General features: G+C 41.7%; 1 protein-coding gene across 1 annotated transcript; it reads left to right on the forward strand.

The window, feature by feature from the left end:
- The first annotated feature begins 3,220 nt into the window (after positions 1-3,220).
- Positions 3,221-21,119, forward strand: gal3st2 (galactose-3-O-sulfotransferase 2). Its single transcript, XM_085184794.1, has 4 exons — positions 3,221-3,948; positions 11,520-11,630; positions 17,771-18,392; positions 19,833-21,119. The coding sequence occupies exons 1-4, from the start codon at positions 3,854-3,856 to the stop codon at positions 20,661-20,663; spliced, it is 1,659 nt and encodes a 552-aa protein (XP_085040920.1). The 5' UTR covers positions 3,221-3,853; the 3' UTR covers positions 20,664-21,119.
- The last annotated feature ends 3,449 nt before the right edge of the window (positions 21,120-24,568 follow it).

Below are 24,568 nucleotides of genomic sequence, written 5' to 3' on the forward strand. Positions count from 1 at the left end.
GGACTACAGTTCAGCATTCAACACAATAATTCCCTCTAAGCTTTTCACCAAGTTGACGGATCTAGGACTCAGCTCATCACTGTGTCAGTGGATCCTCAACTTCCTCACAGACAGACCCCAATCAGTGAGGGTGGGAAAACAAGTCTCCCCCTCCATCTCACTCAGCACTGGAGTGCCTCAGGGCTGTGTTTTAAGCCCCCTGCTGTACTCACTGTACACTCATGACTGTGTAGCCACATCAGACACCACCTCCATTGTCAAGTTTGCTGATGACACTGTTGTTGTAGGCCTGATCTCCGACAACATCGAGACGGCCTACCTGGAGGAGATTAGGAACCTGGAGACCTGGTGCCAGGAGAATAACCTCCTCCTAAACATCAGCAAGACTAAGGAGCTGATCGTGGACTTCACCACAAAGCAGGCGAGGAATTACAAACCCCTCATCATCAGTGGCACGCCAGTGGAGAGAGTGGACAGTTTCCGATACCTGGGTGTCCACATCACTCAGGACCTGTCATGGTCCTGCCACATCAACACCCAGGTTAAGAAAGCCTGTCAGCGTCTCTTCTTCCTCAGAAGACTTAGAGACTTCCATCTGCCACTGAAGGTGCTCAAGAACTTCTACTGCTGCACCATCGAGAGCGTCCTGACGGCAAACATCTGCACCTGGTTTGGGAACAGCACCAAGCAGGACAGACGAGATCTGCAAAGAGTGGTGCGCTCAGCCGAACGCATCATTCAATCAGAGCTCCCTGACCTGCTGTCCATCTACACCAAGCGGTGCAAGTCCAAAGCTAGGAAGATTATGATGGACCTCTCCCATCCCAACAATGGACTCTTCTCACTGTTGAGGTCTGGGAAGCGCTTCCGCTCCCTTAAGGCCAAAACAGAGAGAATGAGGAGGAGCTTCTTCCCCCAGGCTATTCGGGCCCTGAACCAGGTGTAGGACTGGACTCTCCCACACACATCACTATAAGACTGGACTCTCACACACATCACATCACCACACGCACCACCACACATTTCCTATAATTTCCTATAATTTATAATCTTTATAATCTCTCTCTGCTGTTTGCACATTTTTATTTATTTTTATTTTTACTGTAAATTCCTAAGTTAATTTGTAAATTTTGTAGTAAATTGTAAATACTGTAAATCTTTTTTCTGTCATTTAATGGTCGGGCATTGCGCAGCTACAAGCATTTCACCCCCCATGTCATACTGTGTATGGTTGTGTGTGTGTGACAAATAAAATTTGAATTTGAATTTGAATTTGAGTTGCCAAGGAACCTTACTGATCTGCATTTCAGGCTGCAGTACCTTTTGCATGAAGTACAATCCTATCTGCAGGGGTAGCTGATCATGTTGGTCCCAACAGGACATATTGAACTACACTTGTATTGGCAATGGATCTGACTGCGCTTCAGCTGACTGCTAACAGAGAGATGTGTAGAATTCTTCAAAAAGGCAGAATTGCATAGCAGGGGCCACTGCTATGCAATTCTGTTCCTTACACAGAGAGGGTAAAAGTTTGTGATTGTCTGTGAGAGCCGCTTATATAAACATTTAACTTCATAAAAAACATTTGTCAAAAACTAAACCTTTTTCATTGTAGTTACATACAGTTATGAAGTCAAATAAATAACATTGAACATAACATTCTGTGAGGTTTGCCCTGGTTTTGATGAAATATATATTGCTGTGAAAAACAGACATTGTGACATTGTAGATTTCAATATTTGATGTTAATAATGAATTTTTCCCACTTTTTTTCTCAGATTTTGAATTGTGTTTTATGGTGATTAATCACCCACTAGCATTCAAAGCAAGCACTGCTGTTTTAGAAGCTAGAAAAATATTTTCTTTCACTCTAGAGCCTTTAAATTGAAAATATGGGTTTTCTATTTACTCCAGAGCATTGCAATAGTTCTGCGATGTTAGTAGCAGAAAGAAATGGCCATAGCTGACAGAGATAGCCATGGAGATATAGCAGCACAGAAGATTGCGATTTATTTTTAAAGGGTTAGACCAGGGGTCTGCAACCTTTTACACCCAAAGAGCCATTTGGACCCGGTTTCCACGCAAAAGAAAACACTGGGAGCCGCAAATACTTTTTGACATCTAAAATGAAGATAACACTGTATATATTGTTTTTTACCTTTATGCTTTGTGTGAACAACTAAGGTGTGTTGCTTATGAAATCCATGAAGTGCTACAGAGAAAATTACATTTTATTTATGTAATCAACACATTTTGAACTCTTAAAGAAATATAACAAAAGGAAAGACACCAACCTGAACTAAAATGATCCATGTAGCAAACAAAAACTGTTGTCAGCCACCACCCTTATATTGTCTTTGGGCTGTTGGAGCCTTGACCTGACTTTTAAAAAATAATTGGTAAAAAAGCACTATGCTGCTGAAAAATTAAAAATAGATATTTGCAAAATTCTGCCTAAATATGTATTTTACCAGGTTAATGCGTGCGGTGGGGCGTGGTCTGCAGCGCTGCTGCAGGGGAGGCGGACGCACCTGAGCCACACCCGCAATCACGCCTCGCTGCCTTTACGTCTGCGCTATCTGTGCTGTTGTGTTGTTGGTGGTGTATGTCGGGCCGTACAGCAAACGTGTGTGAAAAGTGGTCAATAAAGAGATGCTGAAAAGCGTGTTCATGCAAACATCACCGGTCTGCCGTGATATGTTTACAATAAGACTTATGGTCCCGAACCTCTGCGCACAGCGTCTGCTAATCGGGGCTGTACGAAGTCAGTTTACGCAGGACTGTAAGCTGTCATCTGTCAGGCGTGAGCGGTGTTTGTCTTTAACATAGTTCATGGTGGAGAATAGCTGCTGACATAATGTGGATCCGAAGATCCATAATTGGCCTACCTGGGGTTGAAAGTCTCGATAAATGCACGGCGTTTCGGCGGGTATACCAGCTTCGGCGAGTGTGACTCGCGGAAGAATTTTAAGCGATGAAAAAATAATAGAATATAATTTTATTTTTATATTTCAATATCACAATAATCTTCCAATTTAGAACTACAAGTTAAAAAAAGAACTAAACACAAATAAAATACACTTCAGCTAAATACTAATTTATTTTCCCAAACCACGCGGAGCCGCAGTATAAGGACTAAAGAGCCGCATGCGGCTCTGGAGCCGCAGGTTGCCGACCCCTGGGTTAGACCTTTAAAATAACAGACAAATTCAACAACCAAATAACAAATCATCCAAATAAAATAACAATCAAATTCAGCTGTATTAAAATATTTAATTACCATTGAATTACTAGATTTGCCACGCTGCTACTTTTCCCGGTAACTCGAAACACTTCCTGCTAGACCACATAAGAAACAGATTACTTCGCTGAACACTCCTAACGCGCAAAATCAACATGATCTTACTGGTTGACTGCCAGTGGGGTGTGAAGTCCATACAAATGGAAAAACACAAACAGATTTTCATTACAAAAAGCACATTCAAAATAACAAATCTGACGATCGTCACAATCTGGTCCTTCATATTGTAATCTTATTTTCTTTCCTGCTGTTTCCCCATATTTAGATTAATGGACTTCGGTTTATGCTGGTTGTTGGATTTTGCCAGTTTCACCGAGACTAGGGGTTAAATTTGGCTTTGAGTCTGGACTCATCATCTGTCGGCTCTGCTTCCTCATCCTCTCTGCTGCAGCTGCAGCTCCACACTCCGATTTCTCCAATGCTGCTATCGGGCTTGACAGCTGCCCCACCTCGGTCTGAGGCTCCAGTGATGAGGGTGATCAGACGTAGCCTCTCGCCTCAGTCAGCGATGAAGGACCCCTCCAGGAAGACACCAGAGGGGTCCTTCCATCCATGTCGTGGCCCTCCAAAGATGGACTGCTGTCACCAGTTTCCTCCTCACCAGGGAAACCCCATCACTGGTCACCAGGCTGTTACACTGAAAGGAGGTGCTGTTGGCTTGAATTAATATATTTATGTATTTATAGTTTGAATCCATGGTGATAATAATTCAGTGTACAGTCTAATCTCTGAGTGAGTACAGAATCCCCATACAGAACAGCACAGAATACCAGAAACTGTATGCAAGGACAACAGCAGGGAAAATTTGCACAAACTGAGATGCTATTCAATTTCTCCACATTCTGGGTGGAGAATCTTGGCAGTAAATCTTACACTCTTGCTCACTATACATCAAGACTGTCTCTCCACTCTTTACATATTCCATATGTATGGAGAAGGAACCCCCTTTATCAGGACATGTGGATACTTCTTTAAGACACTTAGGCTTCTCCTATAAAACATCTGTGCAGATATGAAAACTATGATTCTTTGATCTCCACTTGCTGCCAGATGTAGTGTGCGTGTGTGCTTTGCATGGTACAGTGTGTGTCCTATGCCTTTGTGTTGTGAAGCCTGTTGGTTGGTTCCCATAATTGCTGTTGCCCTAAAAAGAGAAAAAAAGAAAGGAAAGGTCCTTTGTAGTGACTCTAATATGTGGCTGTGATTGCTCCTGGTATATTATCTGTGGTCTCACAGGTTCATGAATCCAGTGGAACCTTGCTGTAGCTGATGCTGTGGGCACCTGGTCTGTTTCTTGGGGTCTTGCGAGTTGAACACTCGGCACTCACCTAGTGTCACTGCAGCTGGCTGTATCCTTCTGGAATACAGGTCTTGTAAACTGATGCAACCAGTTGGTTCTTACTGTCGCTGATGCTGTTAGCCCAGTGAGCAAGAGTTTTTCTCTGGCTCTCTGGCTTCTCTCTGGCTAACGCCTGCTCTGCTCACTCAGAGTAGTTCATGTGCTAGGGCCATTGAAAATGGTGGCAGACACTGTCAAGTAAGCGACTACGTCCAGAAGGGTGGAGACTCCATTTCAGGTGGCCAACTAGATCTGGTGCAAATTTGGAAGGGCAGAGGTCGACCTTTTGCCCTTGTGCACCCCTGCCCCCAGTGCCTCCTCTATGCCTTCCCTCCATTCTCTCTCCTCCAGTCAATCCTCTGTCAAGTCCACACCAAGGAGGTGAGGTTGAGCCTGGTGGCCCCTCTTTGGCCCTACATGCCCTGGATCCTGCTGCTCTTGGCTGGGACAGCCTGTGAACTTTGTTTGTTTTTCTGTAGAGACAGAAGGCAGGAGAATAAACCAGCTGTACTCCACTGAATAATCCAAGGTGTACCCCTAGTGGAAGGTGAACAATATGAAAACAGCCCCACAAGATGCAGACAGACCAATACTGGGAGTATATGGGAGAAGGACACAACTCATAAAAACAATGCTCAGTTGCTAGTGGATCTAAGAGCAGACCTTGGATAAAGCAAACTCCCTGAACAGGATCCAGTAACCATCACATGGTAAATAGACTGGTTCTTATATAGCGCTTTTCTACTCTGAGCACTCAAAGCGCTTTATACAACTTGTTCATTCACCCAATCACACCCATTCACCCAAACACTTCTCTAGGTTTTAAGTGCTACCTAACTAACATTCATACCCATTCACATCGATGAATGCATCGGAGAGCAACCTGGGGTTAGTATCTTGCTCAAGGATATTTGACATGCAGATTGGAGCAGATCGAACCAACAACCTCCCGGTCACTAGAGAGTAGTAGTAGAGAGTTGAGTAGAGAATGCCTTTACACATGTGTACAATGAGATACAGAGCATCTCCTACTCAGTGCAGTGTGGGAAAGAAAGGGGGGTGATGTGCACAATTCTGTGCCACTATATACATATGAACAGTACTCACAAATGTAAAATGTAAGTATCGGAAAAAAATAAATAGTGTTGGCATATGGCTTGGGTATGAGTGGGACACAGATAGGAATAGGCAGAAACACCACAGGGGCAAAACACCAGCTCCTGTCAGACAGAGCAGTCACCCAAGACTGTAAAACCAGGCTCACCAACTTGTACACCGCTTGGATTGACTGCAAGCCTATGACTCAGTGCCTCAACCCATGGATCCTGGAATGCAGAGAACAACACGAGATAAACAGGAACCTAATGGCCTTATTAGAAATTCGATGGAGACGTGGCAAACAACACTAGAGGCCAATGTCAAGCCAATAGCACAAGTCTTGTCTCCACTGCTGTTCTGCATAGGCCTGAACCCCCTACAGATACCAACTACGAAATGCAGCAATCGTCAGCCACCTACTCTATAAGGATGACATGAAGCTGTATGCCAAGAGTGAATGAGACATTGATTCACTGATCTAAACCACTAGAACCTACAGCAATGACATTGGAATGCTATTTGGACTGAAGACATGTAGTTGAATGGTAAAAAAGAGAGGGAGGTAGTCAAAACGGAGGGGATTGTACTACAAGAAATGAACACTGCAGACACTGAGGACAGCTACAAGTACCTTGGAATCCTACAGGCAGATAAGAACCACAAAGAGGCCACTAGGAAAACCACCAAATGCCAGCAGAGGGTAAGGCAAGTCTTGAAGAGTTAGCTGAATGGGAAGAACAAGAGCCAGGCAATTAACACCAACACCCTGCCAGTAATACCTTGCTGGGATAATAAGCTGACCAAAGGAGGAAATAGAAGCCACTGACATCAAGACAGGGAAGCTCCTTATCTTGCATGGAGGGTTATACCCCAAATCCAGCATCCTGAGACTGTATGCTTATGGCCAAGGATTAATAAGTTTCAGAACCACAATCCAGGATGAAACAATGAGCATACATGAGTACACCAGGAAGACCACAATAGACCGCATCCTTAGCAAATACTTCAGGCAGAAGAAACCAGAGAAACAAGAGGAACAAGGAGAAGAACCATCATGGAAGGACAGGCTCCTGCATATGGCATGTACCACTGGCAGAAGAAGCAAGTGGCTGACATCCAGAAATGGCTGAACAAAGCTAAACTGAAAGAAAGCACAGAGGCAGCACAGGAACAATCATCAGATCCATAGAGGCTGGCCACACCAGGCAAGAGCCCAGGTGCAGGCTGTGCAAAGATGCCCCTGAAACAATCCAGCACATCACAGCACACTGTAAAATAGTAGCAGGCAGAGCATACATACATACATAATCAAGTGCCACACAGTATAAAAGAACATCTGTACCGAGTATAGCCTGGAAGTTTCAAGGTCAAAATGAGATACTCTCCCGAGGGTGGTTGAGTACCTTCCTCCATATATATATATATATATATATATATATATATATATATATATGTGTGTGTGTGTGTGTGTGTGTGTTACCCTATTCAGTTCTGTTTAGTTTTATTTATATAGCACCAAATCACAACATGCTTTATACTGTAAGACAAAGACCTTACAATAATGCGGGGAAAACAGAAAATCCAAACAATCAGTGGGAAGGGGGAAAAAAGGGAAAATACTCCCTTTTAACAAGTAGAAAACTCCAGCAGAACCAGGCCCAGAACAAAAACTATTTCTTCCCCCTCTTCTTAAAGTACATGTTCAGCACAACAAGTTCCACCCCTTTTGTAAAACACTAGCATCTGTTTACTTTACTTACATGCCCATGGAAGTCTACTCCAATCACCAGTCTCTCATCCTGGGGCACTGGCTACTAAGAGAGGACAATGGACACCCTGTGGAAGAGAGAAAAAAATTATAACAGCTAATGATTAGAATGGAATATAAACATATAATGAGTAAAAAGGCAAGTGAAGAAAAAACACCTGATCTTAAAAGTAGAAAGAAAAATGGTTCCACAGGAAGACAGACCTGAAAGTTAAAGGCTCTGCCTCCCATTCTACCATTAAAAAACCAACACCTTTGGGATGAATTAGTGCAGGTACTGCAAGCCAGGCCTTCTCATCAAAGATCAGTGTCTGACTTCACAAATGTGCTTCTGGGAGAATGGTAAAAGATTTATGTAATATAATGTATGTGTTTTCATATGAGCTTTTTTGTTTTTGTAATTAACCTCCAGATTAAAAATATTAGGATCTTAGCTCAACTGTAAACTTTTACTAGAATTAGATTCTAGAGTCAGAGTGGTGCCATGTGATTTGTGTGTGTGTGTGTGTGTGTGTGTGTGTGTGTGTGTGTGTGTGTGTGTGTGTGTGTGTGTGTGTGTGTGATAAATAAAGATAGTCAGGAAAAAGTTGCTGTACGGTTTAACTACATCAGTGCTTTGAATGTCATGGGGATATCCAGTATACAAAAAACATTTTAAGCTCCATGTAAATGAGGCGTAGAGAAGATTTCTCTTTTTTAGCTGCTATAACAACAATGAATTTAAGATTAGTAACTTATATAGTTGGTAGGTATAGTTGATGTTGCTGTAGGTCAGGGGTGTCAAACTGAATTGCACAGGGGGCCAAAACTCAAGGCACACTTTAGGTCGCGGGCCAAACAAGATAGACATTTATTGAACACCCTAAAACAATGTTTTTTAAACATAAATGTGAATAAAACAGACAGGAATATTATTCCAGATTAAATAAACTTAAAAGAAATAAACTTTAACTTTAAATATTTTGCTCTTCATAAAAATATATCCTGTCAAAATTATGCAAGTTAGAAATATGAACATGCTTCCAAAAACCCCAGAAAAAATAAATGAAAGGTTGGAGCCGCATGTAGACGGAGCTGGGCATTGCTTCAGGAATGGAGCTAATAAACTGTGCGGGCCATTCAGTGTCGTACTTTCCCTTGAGTGTATCATTACACTGCAGCTCCATCTGAATCTGCACAGGTGGAGTTCAGCATTACTTTACTTGGCAACAGGGAAAGTGAGGCAGGTTGCACTGGTGCATTTGTGACAGCTTCACTTGAAATGCCTTCACCGCATCATACATGTCCATGAACCGACAGATTTCCTTGCTGAGCTCAAAAACTATTGAGAACTTTTCCCCAACTCAGCCAACAGACCTCTGTATGATGAGGAATGTCGGCAAACTCTGAATCTATTTCCCACATAAAAGACTGAAATTGACGGTGATTTAAACTTTTAGCTCAGATAAAATTTACGGTTTGCGTTACAGTGATCATTACATGCTCCATTTTTAGGACTTTACCACACAGCGTTTCCTGGTGTGTGATGCAGTGATATGCTGTTAACTCACCGGTACAGTTCTCCTCCTGCATCTTTACTCACATCCTGCTGACTAGTCCGCTTTTTTCACCACACAACACCGGCGCTCCATCTGTTGCAAGTCCAACAAGTTTGTCCCAGGGCAGTTTCATGTCGATTACCCTTTGACGTACGTTTTAAAAAATGTCTTTTCCTGTCGTTGTCCCGTGCATCAATTTAATGTTCAATATTTCCTCTCCACGGATGAAGATGGCCAGATGTCCATCATGTCTGTACTTTCATCCACAGCAAGAGAGTATGCAATAAAGTTTTTGCTTCTTTCACACAACTGTGTTCTTAAATCAGTGGCCATCTCACAAACCCGATCAGCAATCGTATTTCTGCTCAGGCTCACATTTGCCAAAATCTGCGTTTTGTCTGGACACAAGACGCTGCACACCCTCATCATGCAGCTCTTCAGAGTAGTTCTGGGCTGATTTGGCTTTCTCCTCTGCTACAATAAAACTTGCTTTCACAACAGCTTCACTTTGTGATTTTGCTCTGGTGAAAAAAGTCTGCTGAAATGTCACATTTTTCTTTAGCTCTTCTACTTTCTTTAGTTTCTGCTCTGCATTTAGGATTTTCAGCTTATCCTGACTTTCTGTCTCGTAGTGCCGTCTTAAATTAATTTCCTTAATTACAGCCACATTAGCTCCACTAATAAGACACACGGGTTTACCAGCAATGTCTGTAAACATATATTCAGTCACCCACTGGCGCTGAAAGGCTCTGCTTTCAGAATCAACTTTTCTCTTCGCCATTGTGAGCGGCTAGCTTCGCAATAACAGAAGTTTGACTTGATTGATAGTGATGTGCGGATCAATGAAATATCGATTCCTCTGATACCAGTCATTTATGTTCTAGAATCGATTCTCACATTAAAATATCAATACTTTAGTAACTTAGGCTAAATTTGTAGTTTATCATTAACACACAGTGGAAAGAACTTATTTCATTCGGATTGTCTACAGTGGAAGGAACTACTTTCTCTTCCGCCTTTCATAGTCATGTGCGAAATAGAACTGTATAAATGTGTCGCAGCCCCTTGGCGTGCACACTCACAACAATGGCTGAGCGTAATTGGAGTTATGTGTGGACGTATTTTACATCCACAAACAGCTGAGACGTGGTTTGCGATACATGTGGCAAGAAAGTGAGGTGTTGTGGCAACACCACAAATTTGTCAAACACCTCAGAGTAAATCGTATCACAGAATATTACGAGCGTATGTTGAGGCGAACTGAAGAGGTGGAGTGGACAGGGACAGGTGCTGCTAGGGCGAGACAGACGTCTCTCACGGAGTCCTTTAGTGCTGCAGGCAGGCAAGGTGTTCAAATATCGCACAATTCAGCTTTTTTATTTCTATATGATGAATTCTGCATCATTAAGTGATAAGAACAAGTAATCTGATGTCCTGTAATCATTATGACGCTTATTTTTGTACAAAGTATCGGCATCGGATCAGTATCGTCGACACCACCCTGAATTTTACTTGGTATCGGATCGGAAAGAAAATCAGTGATTTGGCACAACACTACTGATTGACATGGGAATGTTCCCAGTTAGCCCAGCGTTCAGCAAGGAGGCTGCAGCGCTACATTATGGGATCTGTAGTTAGTATATTATTAGCGCCTCATATCGCCGGGCCATGCATAACAATAATAGTACATCTATATAAAATGATTTCGCGGGCTGGATATAAATGTACGCCGGGCCGGATGTGGCCCGTGGGCCTTGACTGTCCTGATGTCCTACATCTTTACATATGATCAGCAGCATGTACAAATTTAGTTTACTTTAGAAACGAAGGCCACATGTGGCTAGATTTGTTTCTCAGAGGAAAAAAATCTAAATCCCTTGGCAGTATGGTTGCGAATTTTTAGGACTGTGCACGGACTAGCAGTTCTTAGTTTAAGGGAACGTAAAGGTGATGCTTCTACTCATGCTATTGATACTGAGAAAAATATTTATTTAAAAAGGAAAAAATAATGAAAATAAAAATTGCATACTTTTGGCATTTATTAGAATGAAAATGAGGTATATACATTGCATTTTGTTAATTTGGAGTAGGTTCCCATACTCTAGTTCTATTGGCAAATGTTAAATGAGTTCATAATTTGCAGTTATTTTGAGCTTTAAGTGAACTGTACAGCTGAGCAACCAAAATCTTATCAATAAAGAACATGCATACAACAAAAACAACATACAACCCAGTGGTTGGCACGTTTTTTTGTGTGTGGCCTCTGTTAAATTGGAAAATTCATTGTACAAGAGTTAATTAATTAATTGTTTTACTCCGAGGCAGTTTAAGCACTAGGAGGTGTCTGTGGCAACGTGTCACTTAGTTTTTTCTCATAACCCAGTCTCAATACAACGTGGCAACAGTCACCTTATCCATTTAAATATCATTCCCACGTGTGTTTGTGTGTGTCTGTGTGTGTATACGTTTTTGTAGGTTTGTGAAGAGGAAGAGATTGCTGCACAGCAGGCATCACTCTCTGTGGATACTGTTCATTTTGCTGGGAGTCTGTATTGCCATTCAGACCTTTGTCACCCATCAGGCCAGGTAAAGTCCTACTCTCAACACCAATTTTCTCAAACCAAGTGGATTTTGTTATCGTTAATCTTATTTTGGACATTTCTTACTGAATCTAGCATTGGTGAAAGATATCTCATGTGACGATTATAAACTTTAAAGTATATAATATGGTATCGTCTTGATGCATGCTCAATCATCCAGGTAAGTAAATCTCCAAAGGTTGATTCTGTTCATCTGGACGAAGCATTTTCAGTGGGAGAAACGTTTCATCACTCATCCAAGTGACTTCTTCAGTCTCAGCTAAATGCAGGTTTCAGCTTCATCATAATGAAGGAACTGACTTCTCAGCACATTGTTCCCTCAGTGGACTGGTTTCAGTCATTATGCAAATGTACTGTTTTTAAGATTGGGGAAACCGGCAGTCAGCTGAGACTGAGGAAGTCACTTGGATGAGTGACGAAATGTTTCTCCCACTGAAAACGCTACGTCCAGATGAACAGAATCAACCTTTGGAGATATAATATGGTACTTACTATAATACATTAAAAAAAATACAACATTAAAGTTAATTTACTGAACTTAAAGTGAATCATGTTCTGAGTCCTGTTTCTCAGCAACTCCATCCTACATCCCTCTGCAGGCTCAGAGCTCTACCAGTAGTTCAATAAGGAGAGATTATTAGAAAGAATGAACATGATTTATTGATGAACAGAATATAGATAGGTGTTTGGTGGTTAGAGTTCGATGGCCCTTCTTTGGTGAACGGAACCCCAGCTGTGAAAGGGATTAGAGCAGGACTCCCCGGAGCCAATATGCTGGTGGTTTGAATGGAGCTTGAGTGATGAGAAATGGAGATGGGGAGGAGATGGGTTGCACAAAGGCCTCTGCAAAGGAGAATGACAGAGGCGCAGTGAGACTTAATCCTGTAAGACCCAACCCATCAAAAAATAGCCAGAAAATTCTGGTCTTAGGAGCTTGGAAAGAAAAGCGTCTGGACTTCTTCGAGTTGCTTGAAGATGTTTCACCTCTCATCCGAGAAGCTTCTTCAGTTCTAAGGTCAAATGGTGGAGAGTCCCAGATTTAAACCCAGTGGGAGTTTCCCCCCAAGGAGGGACAAAGGACCCCCTGATGATCCTCTACCTAATCACATGAGCCAAGGTGTGAAAATGGGTGTGGGTCCCAATCAGCCAGGGTTTCGGGTGAGCTCATTGTGAAACCTGGCCCCACCCTATCATGTGATTTCCTGAGGTCAGATGGCCCAGGATGTGAGTGGGCGTTAAGGCGTCTGGGGAGGGAACTCAAAACTGGATTATAGATGGCAGACAGTTGGTGTCATAAACCACCGCCTCTGTTCAAAGATGGTCGCTCACAGTGGACGTAAATGGCTTCTTTCACTCCTCTTTCAAACCATCTGTCCTCTCTGTCCAAAATGTGAACATTAGCATCCTCGAAAGAGTGACCTTTGACCTTTAGATGCAGATGGACTGCTGAGTCTTGTCCCGTGGAGGTGGCTCTTCTATGTTGTGCCATGCGCTTGTGAAGTGGCTGTTTGGTCTCTCCAATGTAGAGGTCTGGGCATTCCTCTCTGCAGTGTACAGCATACACCAGGTTGTTAAGTTTGTGTTTAGGAGTTTTGTCTTTCGGGTGAACCAGTTTTTGTCTCAGTGTGTTGCTGGGTCTTAAGTACACTGGGATGTCGTGCTTGGCGAGAACCCTCCTGAGTTTCTCTGATACACCGGCTACATAGGGGATGACAATGTTGTTGCGTCTGTCCTTCTTATCCTCCCTCGCTGGTGTCTGATCTTCTTTTCTGTGCATCTTTGCTGACTTTATAAACGCCCAATTAGGATAACCGCATGTTTTAAGTGCTTCCTTTACATGTGTGTGTGAGAGGGAACATGTTCTGCCCGGTGGTGTAGGGTCCTGACACTCAGACAAAAAAAAGAAATACACAATAGCATAAGAATTTACACAATAACACAGACAAATTTACATGTACACAAGAAAGATATGTACAAGTTATACATACACCTGCATACATACAGATACACCCATTATATATACACGTATATATGTACACACGTACATACAAACACACACATACATATACATATATATATGTATATACACACACACACACACACACACATATAATAGCGTCTGTTCTACATCTTGCCAGGGCTTATCTAAGAAGGTATGCTTTAACCATCCTGAGATGTATTGGGGCTACAATATATCTCAAGATGGTTAAAACATGTTGGCTAAGAAGTAGCAGTGAAAGTTAATATGGAGGGGTCTATCTTTCCAAGGGAAATTCCAGAAATTCCAGCAATCTTAACCACATTTAACTCAGGTCAGGTGATAGTTTACTTGGGATCATTGAGAATAAATAATGCATTCTTTGCAATTTTGCAATAAGTAAAATTGCACCCGTGCCGGCCCGACCTCCTCCACTCCCACGCGGTCGAGGAACGCCAGTGGGGCTGGTGGCAGTGTCGGCCAGGACCGAATCCGAGCTGTCAGATTCTTAATCACCTCCATATGATGTGAGTTAAATGGGGAAGAGCCATCCCTCCTTCAGTCTTAGGTTACGTCCACACTAATGCATTTTCGTTTGAAAACACATAATCTTCTCTCCATTTTGGCCTCCCATCCAAACTGGGACGGCGTTTTCCCTTAAGGAAAATGCAGCATTTTGAAAACGCTCTCAAAAACGCATACATTTCAAAACGGTGCTTTCGCGTTGCAGTGTGGACAGCAAAAACGGAGACTTTTTGAAAACGATGACACATTTTAGTCATGTGATTGTTTCCCAATTTTGACAGTCTTATTAAAGATTAATATCAGTTTGTACATGCTTCAGATAGCTTTTCTTCAAATTCTTTAATTCTCACTCACTTTTGCAACTTTGTACTTTTGTGTTACTCACAGCAACAACCCCACCTCATTGTTAGTCCATTTAAAAAACTCGGTGCTTTTCCTCGACATTTTCCCGCAATGTTTCAAAGAGCCGGAAAGTAAATAAACAGTGAGCAGAAATGAGGCCGGTCGAATTGTCTTGCATTTCACACATGCGCAGTACTGGAACATAAGCGTTTTCTGCCGTTTCAATGTGGATGCATGAAAATGACTGAAAACGATAGTGTGGATGCGGAGCGTTTTCAGACAAAAATGCCGTTTTCAAATCTATCCGGGCTAGTGTGAACATAGCCTTAGGTAGCTGCAATATTGCGTAAGAAATCCTAGGTCTCCTCCCTTCCCAAATAAATCTAAAGATTCATCCCATCTAGTGGTATTTCAATTTGCAGGGATAAAAAATAAATATAATAATTGTGGTACTACATTTTTTTTCTTGATTACATTTATTCTGTCAATAAAACTCAAAGGATATGTATTCCATCTATCAAGTTCTTTTTGCATGTCTAAGTCGATTATACCAAAATATTTCAGGGAGTTTACATTCCAATTTATTTTCAATTCTTGGAGCTTTCTTCTGTGATACAATTGAATATTGAATACTAGAACTTGAGTCTTTTTAAGATTTATCTTGTAACTTGACTATTTTCCAAATGTGTTTAATGCTTGCCTTAATTTAAAAAAGGAATTAACTGGGCCTATTAAATATATCATCATATCATCTGCAAATAAACTAATAGTGTGTACTCGGTTATTGATTTTGATCCCTGTTAACGAGTTATCTTGCTTAATCATCTGTTCTGATCTGATTTCTGTCAGGCAATTACTTAAATTAGACAATTTATACAACTCAGACATTTTGAAGGAACAGTATAGTTGGATGTCGTCAGCATAGAGATGATAGGAGATATATTTATAGCGCTTAATAATTTGGCCTAGGGGGAATACATAAAGTAGAAAGAGAATTGGACCCAGGACAGATCCCTGAGGTACCCCACACGGCAAAACTGTTGATTCTGATGTCACATGATTCATGCAAACAGTAAAAGATCTCTCAGACAAATATGACATAAACCATTTTAAAACATCACCAGTAATCCCAAACAAGTTCTCGAGTCTGTTTATCATGATACTGTGATCTACAGTGTCAAAAGCAGAGCTGAGATCCAACAGGACCAGCACTGTGTATTCTCCAGAGTCTGCTGCCATCAAGATATCCCTAGATACTCTAAGTAAGGCCATTTCAGTGGAATGCAATTTACGAAAACCAGACTGGAAAGTGTCCATAACAGCATTTTTATCCAGGAAATAGTTAACTTGTTCTACTACTACTTTTTCTAAAATTTTCGATATAAAAGGCAATTTGGATACTGGCCTATAACTGTTAGGAAGACATGGATCCAGCTGAGGTTTCTTTAATATTGGCTCAACAATAGCTTGTTTAAAGAAGCTGGTATGAAGTATGAAGAGAAGTATTTATCATTTCCACAATACAGGGGCCAATTGAATCAAACACACTAGTGAAAAATGAAGATAGAAGGACATCAAGGGGGCTTGAAGTCTGTTTTATATGACAAAGCAGGCCTCTGATGTCTTGTAATGTAATAGGAGTAAAAGAGGACCAAGTATCAGAGGAGAGCAAGTTGAAAGTTTGATATTGAGAAGATGATGGAGAGATATTAGACCTGATGGCAATGACCTTATTTCTGAAATAGTTCATAAACTCATTGCATTCGGACGTTGAGTGAACTGGTGCACAAGGAGCATCAGGAGAAACAATACTCTTAATTGTTTTAAAAAAAAAATTAGGATCTTTCTTTTTTGAAGCTATGAGGTGTGAAAAATACTCTGTTCTGGCATTTTTCCACATGTCATTTAGCAAGAGGATAGATTCTTTAAGGTGTAACTTATAAACCTCAAGCTTGGAAGCCTTCCACAAACTAAATTACGAAAATGAAATTACGAATGTTTTCATTTAACCAAGGATGAGATTTCAAACATAGGACAGTACTTTTTTTCAGAGGTGCCAATATGTCTAAAATAGAATTACACTGGTTATTAAAGGATGAGACAAGAGAGTCCAATTGTAGTCATTGTAAGTAATTTCAGCGTCAAACATGGCAGAGAACCTTTTGCCGGCGTTCTGGTTTATGATTCGCCTCTCAATCGTTATTTTGGGAGCCGGGGGATCCAAATAAAACGACAAGTTAAAATATATGCAGCTATGGTCACTCACATGGACATTTTCCACACGAATATCATTTATATTTAAACCCAAGGAGAAAACAAGGTCCAATGTGTGACCCTTTACATGTGTAGGGCTGCATAAAATTAAAAGAATCTGTGATGGTCATGAAGTCAGCAGCCATATTACAAGATGCATCATCAATATGAAGGTTAAAATCTCCCAACATTACCACCTTCTCTAATTTAATAATGGATGATAGGAGGTCGTTAAATTCAGTTAAAAAGACTCCGGCAGGGCCAGGAGGTCGGTAGATTAAAATACAATAAAAGGTGTGCAAAGAGCTGACCTTGATCATCTGAAGTTCAAATGAGGTAAAGGAATCCGAGTTCATCAGTCTGCATGTGAATCTGTCCTGGTGCACAACAGCGAGACCTCAGCCACGTCCCGAAAGACGTGGAGACGTGGAATTAAACTCTGCGTTTAATTTAGCCTTAGCCTTTTTCATACCTACATTCACCCGTTCACCACCATATTTTATCAATTCTTTCTACATAATTCCATATATCTTGCTTAATATGTTTGATTTCTTCAGTATGTATCTACAATGTAGAAAATAATAATAAAACAAATTAAAGAAAAACCATTTCATTTATATATACACCCACACCCACACATATATATATATATATATATATATATATATATATATATATATATATATATATATATATATATGATATAATTCATAACATTACAATATTCAAATTTCTTGAGTGTGTGCAGTGTGTTGTGCACGTTCATAAACTAATTGCTTTCAAGGGATAGCTGGCTGAATCAACCTGCAGTGTCACATTGTAAGGTACTGATTACCTTTCACAGGAAGTTTTTGGCATATAGAAAGTCACATCCTCACTTTTGTTTAAACAAAATTGAAATGTTTATTAAAATGCCACAGTAGAGGACCTCCAGTCCATTAAAATGTGATGTCAAAAGTTCCTGACCTAGAACCAATAATATAAGATTTGAAAGTGAGGTATTTTATTGTGTTTATGATGTTTTCCAGGAATGGCAAGCTAGTACAACTCCAGCAGATGAAGTTCCCTATCAAGAAAGAAAACGAGTTTCCTCACATAAGACCTGAAGACACAAGATTACAACAAATGGAACAAACTGCAAATGGTAATCATCAATATGAGCAACATGAAAAGCCTTCATATTCTTTAATCGACAGGCTTGCAAGCTCTCAACAGGAGGGGAGAAAAGTTACACTGGGCAAGCTGCTTCTACCAAAAGACAGAAACAAACTAAATGTTGACCTTCCATCTTCTCTGGTTTCCCATAGTACCCGGACAGACTTAAATCTAGGCACAGAAAAAACACTCACCCTCTCTTTCACTCCTTCCAGTTTTTTGAAGACTCAGAACAATACTCACACTCAAGCAACCTGCCATCCAAAGTCTCACATCGTTTTCCTCAAGACACACAAGACAGCAAGCAGCACTATCTTAAACCTCCTGTATCGCTATGGCGAAAGCAGAAACTTGACCTTTGCTCTCCCTCTAAACAAACAGAGCCAGTTATTTTATCCATTTTTCTTTGTTCCACATTTTGTCGAAGGAGTTAGCAGCAGAAGTGTGAAAGAGTTCCACATCATGTGCAACCACATGAGATTTAAAAAATCTGAGGTGAGTTTCATCAGAAATGTATGTAGTTCCATGGCAACCACGGCAATTATATCAATTTGATATGGTTTGGTATTCCAGTCAGCCTGATTAAGTACCAAAATGTGTTAATTGGGCCAAAATAAAAGCTGCAGTACACCCTGTTTCACATATCAAGACCTAATGAAATATTATCTAATGTACAAATTATCTAAACTACAAAGCAGGATTCATTCTTATACAGGTACCTTAAAGGTTAACCCTGGGTTTGAAAAGAAAATTCTCACAAGGGTATATTGGCATGGTAACTCATACTGCAAGCCATTTACCAGAGATCAGCAGGTGTGCACAATGTGTAGGAGAACACAAAACATTATTTACCATCATATCATGACATCTTATGATATGATGGTACCAGGTTACCATGTTACTGTGCTACATGCATGTATGTGTGCATCGCTTCTTAGTTTTTGCAATGTTTAGACATTAATCTAACACAGTGATACTTGCATTTGTTACAGATTGACCAGAGAGAAGTGATTTTTTTTTTAAAGTTACTTTTTAAACTGAATCTATGAATCTATGATCTAGGCTAGTGTTTCTGAGATGATTAAATTTTATTGTGGTCCTTATAGGACAGGTACTACAAACCCGTGATTTTATATACTATTATGCATTAAACATCTGCAGCAGTAACACTAATCCATATAGCAGTGATGGGGAACATTTTTCTGCAGAATAAATACTTTTATCATTATTATACAGTTACATGTGTAGAGAGGTGTCTCGTAGTATCTCTTTTCATAAGAGAGGTGTTTCTCCCATTGCTTTTGCAAATTGGTTCTAATAAAAATCCTTCACCAGTCACAATTTTACACATTTAAAAAAATAATAATTTTACAGGCAGGAAGGATTCCAGAATGGTATGCTTTAATCTGGTCTAGTTTATCTTATTGAAGACTAATAAATATTTATTTATTTAATTCATTTACTTTTATTTTTAAGGGGTGGGAGTCTTTCACGTCTTGCCTCTCTCTAAAAGTCATCTCATAAGTCATCTCATAACACTGCCTTTTAACCCTTCCAGGAAGAGTTCAAATATCACTCCGGATTTCTTTCCTTTTTGGCATTGCGTGAAAATCCACCAGAAGGCTCGAGACCAAAATGTCTCCTTTTATAGAAGTTTTGACACTTGTTAATGATCATTTAATCAGTGCTTTTGATTAGCAGCACCTGGCTGAAACTTACCCTCTAAATTCAAAAGAAAGCAATAAAGGTGTATTATTTTTTCACACACTGCATTTTGTTATTGAAATAATGTGACTTTTTTTTTTTAAATCTATTTTATGACTTGCTAAGGATGACAAGAATAAACATATATAGCACATGGATAATATAGTGATAACACTACTGGTCTTCAGAACAACAGGTGTCTGACTGTGTAATTTACTATGTATTTCTCAGGTGGCAAAAGTGATGCCTCAGGATACCTTTTACTTTTCCATCTTGAGACATCCTGTGGCTATGATGGAATCCATCTTTAGTTATTATAAGAGCATCCCAGCCTTTCGTAAGACATTTAGCCTGGAGGACTTCTTAGACAACAGCTGGAGAAACTATAATGCATCGGTAGCCAACAACCACTACGCTCACAATATTCTGGCTTTTGACTTTGGCTTTAAGAATAATATTGCAGTTGGTGCTGGAGACTTTGAGGAGAGAACCACTGTGGCTATTAAAACCATAGAACAGGACTTTAATCTTATACTAATTTCTGAATACTTTGATGAGTCCATGGTCTTGCTCAAGTACTCCCTCTGCTGGTCCTTGGAAGATATGGTTTCCTTTCGGCTCAATAGTCGCAGTGAACAAACTCGGCATTCACTTTCACCGAACACTGAAGAAAAAATCAAGAAGTGGAATGCTTTAGACTGGAGGATTTACCTGCACTTCAACACAACCTTCTGGCACAAAGTGGATAGTCTTGTTGGACGACAGAAGATGGAGAGGGAAGTAGCTCAGCTGAGAAAGCTACAAGTCAAGCTTGCAAACACTTGCCTGAAAGATAGATGTGCGGTTGACCCATCACTGGTAAAGGATGCTAGGCTGAAGCCTTTTCAGTATGGAACAGCTGTCATTCAGGGCTATAACCTAAACCCAAACTTAGATATACAAACCAAAACAAAATGTCAGAGATTTATCTTACCAGAACTGCAGTACACACATCGTCTGTACACCAAGCAGTTCCCAAAGGAAGCTGCTAAGCATAAACAGGCAACTAAGACTGTTAAATAATCACCTAAAGAAAATTGCTATGATGGCAAAGGATCAGGAATGGGAAGACCTGAGCAGCCTGACCTTAAGAAGTAAAATCAGGTCTCAAAAACCAATGGGCTTCCACAAGTTCTCTGTTAACAAAAACACAAGCTAACAATAAAACAAGAATACCACGAGTAATACCTGTGACTAATAATCACAGGATATGTGATATGCGTGAGAAGTATGTGTTGAGTATTAACAAACATTTTTGATTTTTTTTTCTTTTCGCTTTTTTTAGTAGCCACACCAGTCGTTAAGTTGAAAATATGAAAGCCGGAATATCATATCACTTTGGTGATTATTCATTCTTATGAATATAAGAGGCTAACCAAGCCCAATTTGTTAGCTCCTGGATGTTAGAAGACACAGTCAAGAGTAAAATGTTTTTGACAAATTAACTTTTGTTTGTTTTCTTGCTTGTTTGCTCATTTAAAACATCAACAATAAAATTAAAACAATATCTTTGAAGTACATGGCAGTGGGTTGAATTTTGGACTGTTTTTGATACCCTGTGTTGTTTTAATTGCTGAACATAGCAACGGAACTTGAACTTGACTTGAACATGCTAGTTCAAGTCAAGTTGCTTTTTAGTGTCATTTGAGCCACAGTAATACACCTTGTAATAAAGTAATGTTCTTCCAGGATCAATGTGTCACAACATTAAAAAAAAAAGCACATGGCATTAAAATATCAAATTATATAAAGAATAAAATATACATATATGAAATGGAATGTATTAATCTGTGTGTGTGTGTGTGTTGAACATGGTGTTAACAGAGATCCAATTTAGCTGTTGCTTCCAATCACACCCCTGCAGGTCTCACTGTCATTGCCCACATTAGTGTTGAAGCACCCCACCTGGGAACTCCATGAAGGTAAGGTACTCTAAACTGTCATTTGGCACATAGGCACAGGCACCTTCCCCAAGTCTGGCTCCAGAGTGAGCCCCGGTAACCCTATCCCGGGCAGGGTGAACTGTTTCCTACATTTTTCACCCACAGGGGTCTCCTGAATTGCTCGTTGTCTTTTCCCCTCACCCAGGACCAATTTGCCTCTTCCCTTAACAAAAAATAAAGGATCTTTGACAGGTAGCACAGTGTCCTCTTTCTAAAGTAAATCAATCAAGGGCCTTTTTATGGAAACTACCAATGCTGTCTGAGTTACAGTACCTCCATTTGAGGGTTCTGGTGTGGTGCCAAGAGTGATTGTCTGCCTGTGTTTAAGCTGTTAAAAATGACTTTTTGGTCTTTAATCTGTCAAACAGATCCCAAAGATGAAGCTTATATGCAAGTGCAATAAGGAAGATTGGTAATCACTCACCTGGATGTTTTCCTGCATGCTTAACTGCTAGTCTACCACAGGCCTTTACCCTGGCTCAGAGGTATAAGAATAATCCGTTCATTTAATAATGCTGTTCTTATAAGTACAGTTTCACTAACCATCGTCCTGTACAGAACCTGGGTGTAAACATACACGGCAGACCCGGGTGCAAATTCATGCTTTGCAGCATACATTATTGACTCTCATGGTTGCTGTTCACAATGTTCACAGAGCTGCAGCGCTCCCGCTGCCAGCTCAACCTAACAACCACAACCCCCACCACAGGACCCAGTAGGGGAGACTGGGGATAGTTGTAACATTTTTCACATTTGTCTGTAAATTAGAGCTCTTTTAAGGTAGTGGATTCAAAATGTAATGCAAAGTATTTACATGTCTCGGCTATTAAATAGTGCAGCTATTTTCTCTGCAGCACAATTACCCATTGCATGGTATGGCCTCAAACACAAAGAGTGAAATGTTACAATTAACCCCATAGTCTGGGTTAGTTGTAACATATCCTGGGGTGAAATGTAACACAATGAAATGAGGGTACTAACAAAACATTAACATGTAATCTTTGTTTATTCAACACATGAATGCACTTAGAGCCATTTATGTAGCTGTGTGTGTGTGTGTGTGTGTGTGTGTGTGACAGAATGCAGAAATCTAGCTTTTGAACATATTCCAACCCCCCCCAAAAAAGACAAATTATGGAAGTTTCTGCAACTGAATATTTCATTAATTTTGGTTGGTCTTCCTTGAGTTTGGCGTCATTGGCTCAGTGGGCATTATAACCTACAACTCTTGCACCAATTTTGAACATAACAATGAAGCTGAAAAAATGTAGTTGTTCACCAGCATCGCAATTCCATTACTTTTTATCACGGCTTACCTTGGTGTGGTTTGCAAAGTGCTTCCGAAAGATGAGGAAATCTGTTTCTTGCACCCATCCTGATTTATTTCCACTACTTCCTACTGGTCCATCTCTTACACAGTGGTCTGCATAATGTATGTGTGGGAACACAAACAGTGGAGGAATTGTGTTGCCAAAGGCATTAACCGCATATACAAAAGCGACCAGTGAACCTCTCGCTGCTGATGTCGTTGCCCCAACTTGTTTAATATAAGTTAAAGTAATAGTGTGGTAAGTTGTAACATCTGCATTATTGTTACAACTGACCCAGACTCCTATAGCCATGAACTAGCTAACATTACAGCCAACGGCTAAAACATTAGCACTAAAGACCTACACAGAATATATCCCCATAGACATCAAACTTAAATTATGTTATTTGTATGAGTTTAACTGCAAAGCAGATAATGCTATTAGAAATTGAAATAAAGTAGAAAAACTTACTTTTTGGCATACAAATGACTTTTTTCCATGTTAAATTGTCTGCGTTTGACAAAATGTGCTGATTTTTCACATGTGATAGCAGAACTGAATTGGGCATGTACAGGATGAGTCACATCATTTGAAACGTAGCCCTGATTGGAGAAATTGGAAGTGTTACAACTGACCCACGTTACAACTATCCCCGGTCTCCCCTACAATATTTATATCGGCGGGGCGTGATTGCGGATGCCGTGCAGGTGCGTCCGCCTCCTCTGCACGGCACCGCAGGCCACGCCCCGCCACATACCCCCATCGCCCGACTGAGGCTGGGGAACCATCCGGCCGAACCTACTCCCCCCACCGCGCGCGGGAGAGAGGATCAGCCCGGACCCTGGCCAAGCGACGGGGAGTTGTGAGTTCAGGTGGCCGCCCGCGAACCCAGCAGCGTCGGCGAAGCTGGTCCGGAGGTCGGCTGCGTGGCAGGTGGACGCGGCGCTGTCGGCACGGTCGTGCGCCCCGGCTCGCAGGCGGCTGGGCAGTTGTCCGGCAGGCACCGGCCTCTGATGGAGGTGAGGCCGCTCTGCTCACCCCGCCGACCTTGGGCTTCGGTGGCGCGGACTCCCCTAGCACAGGCCCCTCCGACTTATCCCGCGGCTCCCCGCGCTGCGCCTCCGTCGCTGCCTCTCCCGGCTGGAGCGGCTCCTCGGGCGCCGCCTCCGGTGCTGTCTCTCCCGGCTGGAGCGGCTCCTCGGGCGCCGCCGCTGCCGGCTCCTTGCGCGCCGGCTTCTCCGCCACCTTCTTCCGGGGCGCAGGAACGGGAACCGGGCCCTGCCGAGCCCCAGCGGCTCCTACGCGAGGTGTGGGAACAGGCGCTGTGGCAGGCTGCGTACCAGCTGGTCGCAACCTGGGGGCCGGCACGGGCGCCTGCACAGACTGGATCTCCTCCACTCCAGCGTCATTGGGGAGCGCCGGTGGGGGCGGCGGTGGTGTCGGGCAGGACCGGATCAGCGCCGCCAGATACTCCATCCTCTGCAGGTGCCGTTCAGTCTGCTCCTGCAGCTCTTCCCGCCTGCGGCGCCACACCGCCGCCTGCTCCCGCTGCGTGGCCGCCAGCTCGGCCACCATTCCCGCCAGCTCCTCCCTCTGCTGGCCCACTCCTGGATCCGCCGTGCCTCCCGTCCTGGGTTTCGGCACCACTGTAAACATACACGGCAGACCCGGGTGC

This window comes from Neolamprologus multifasciatus, chromosome 14 (assembly GCF_963576455.1).
Source record: "Neolamprologus multifasciatus chromosome 14, fNeoMul1.2, whole genome shotgun sequence".
Taxonomy (NCBI): Eukaryota; Metazoa; Chordata; class Actinopteri; order Cichliformes; family Cichlidae; genus Neolamprologus; species Neolamprologus multifasciatus.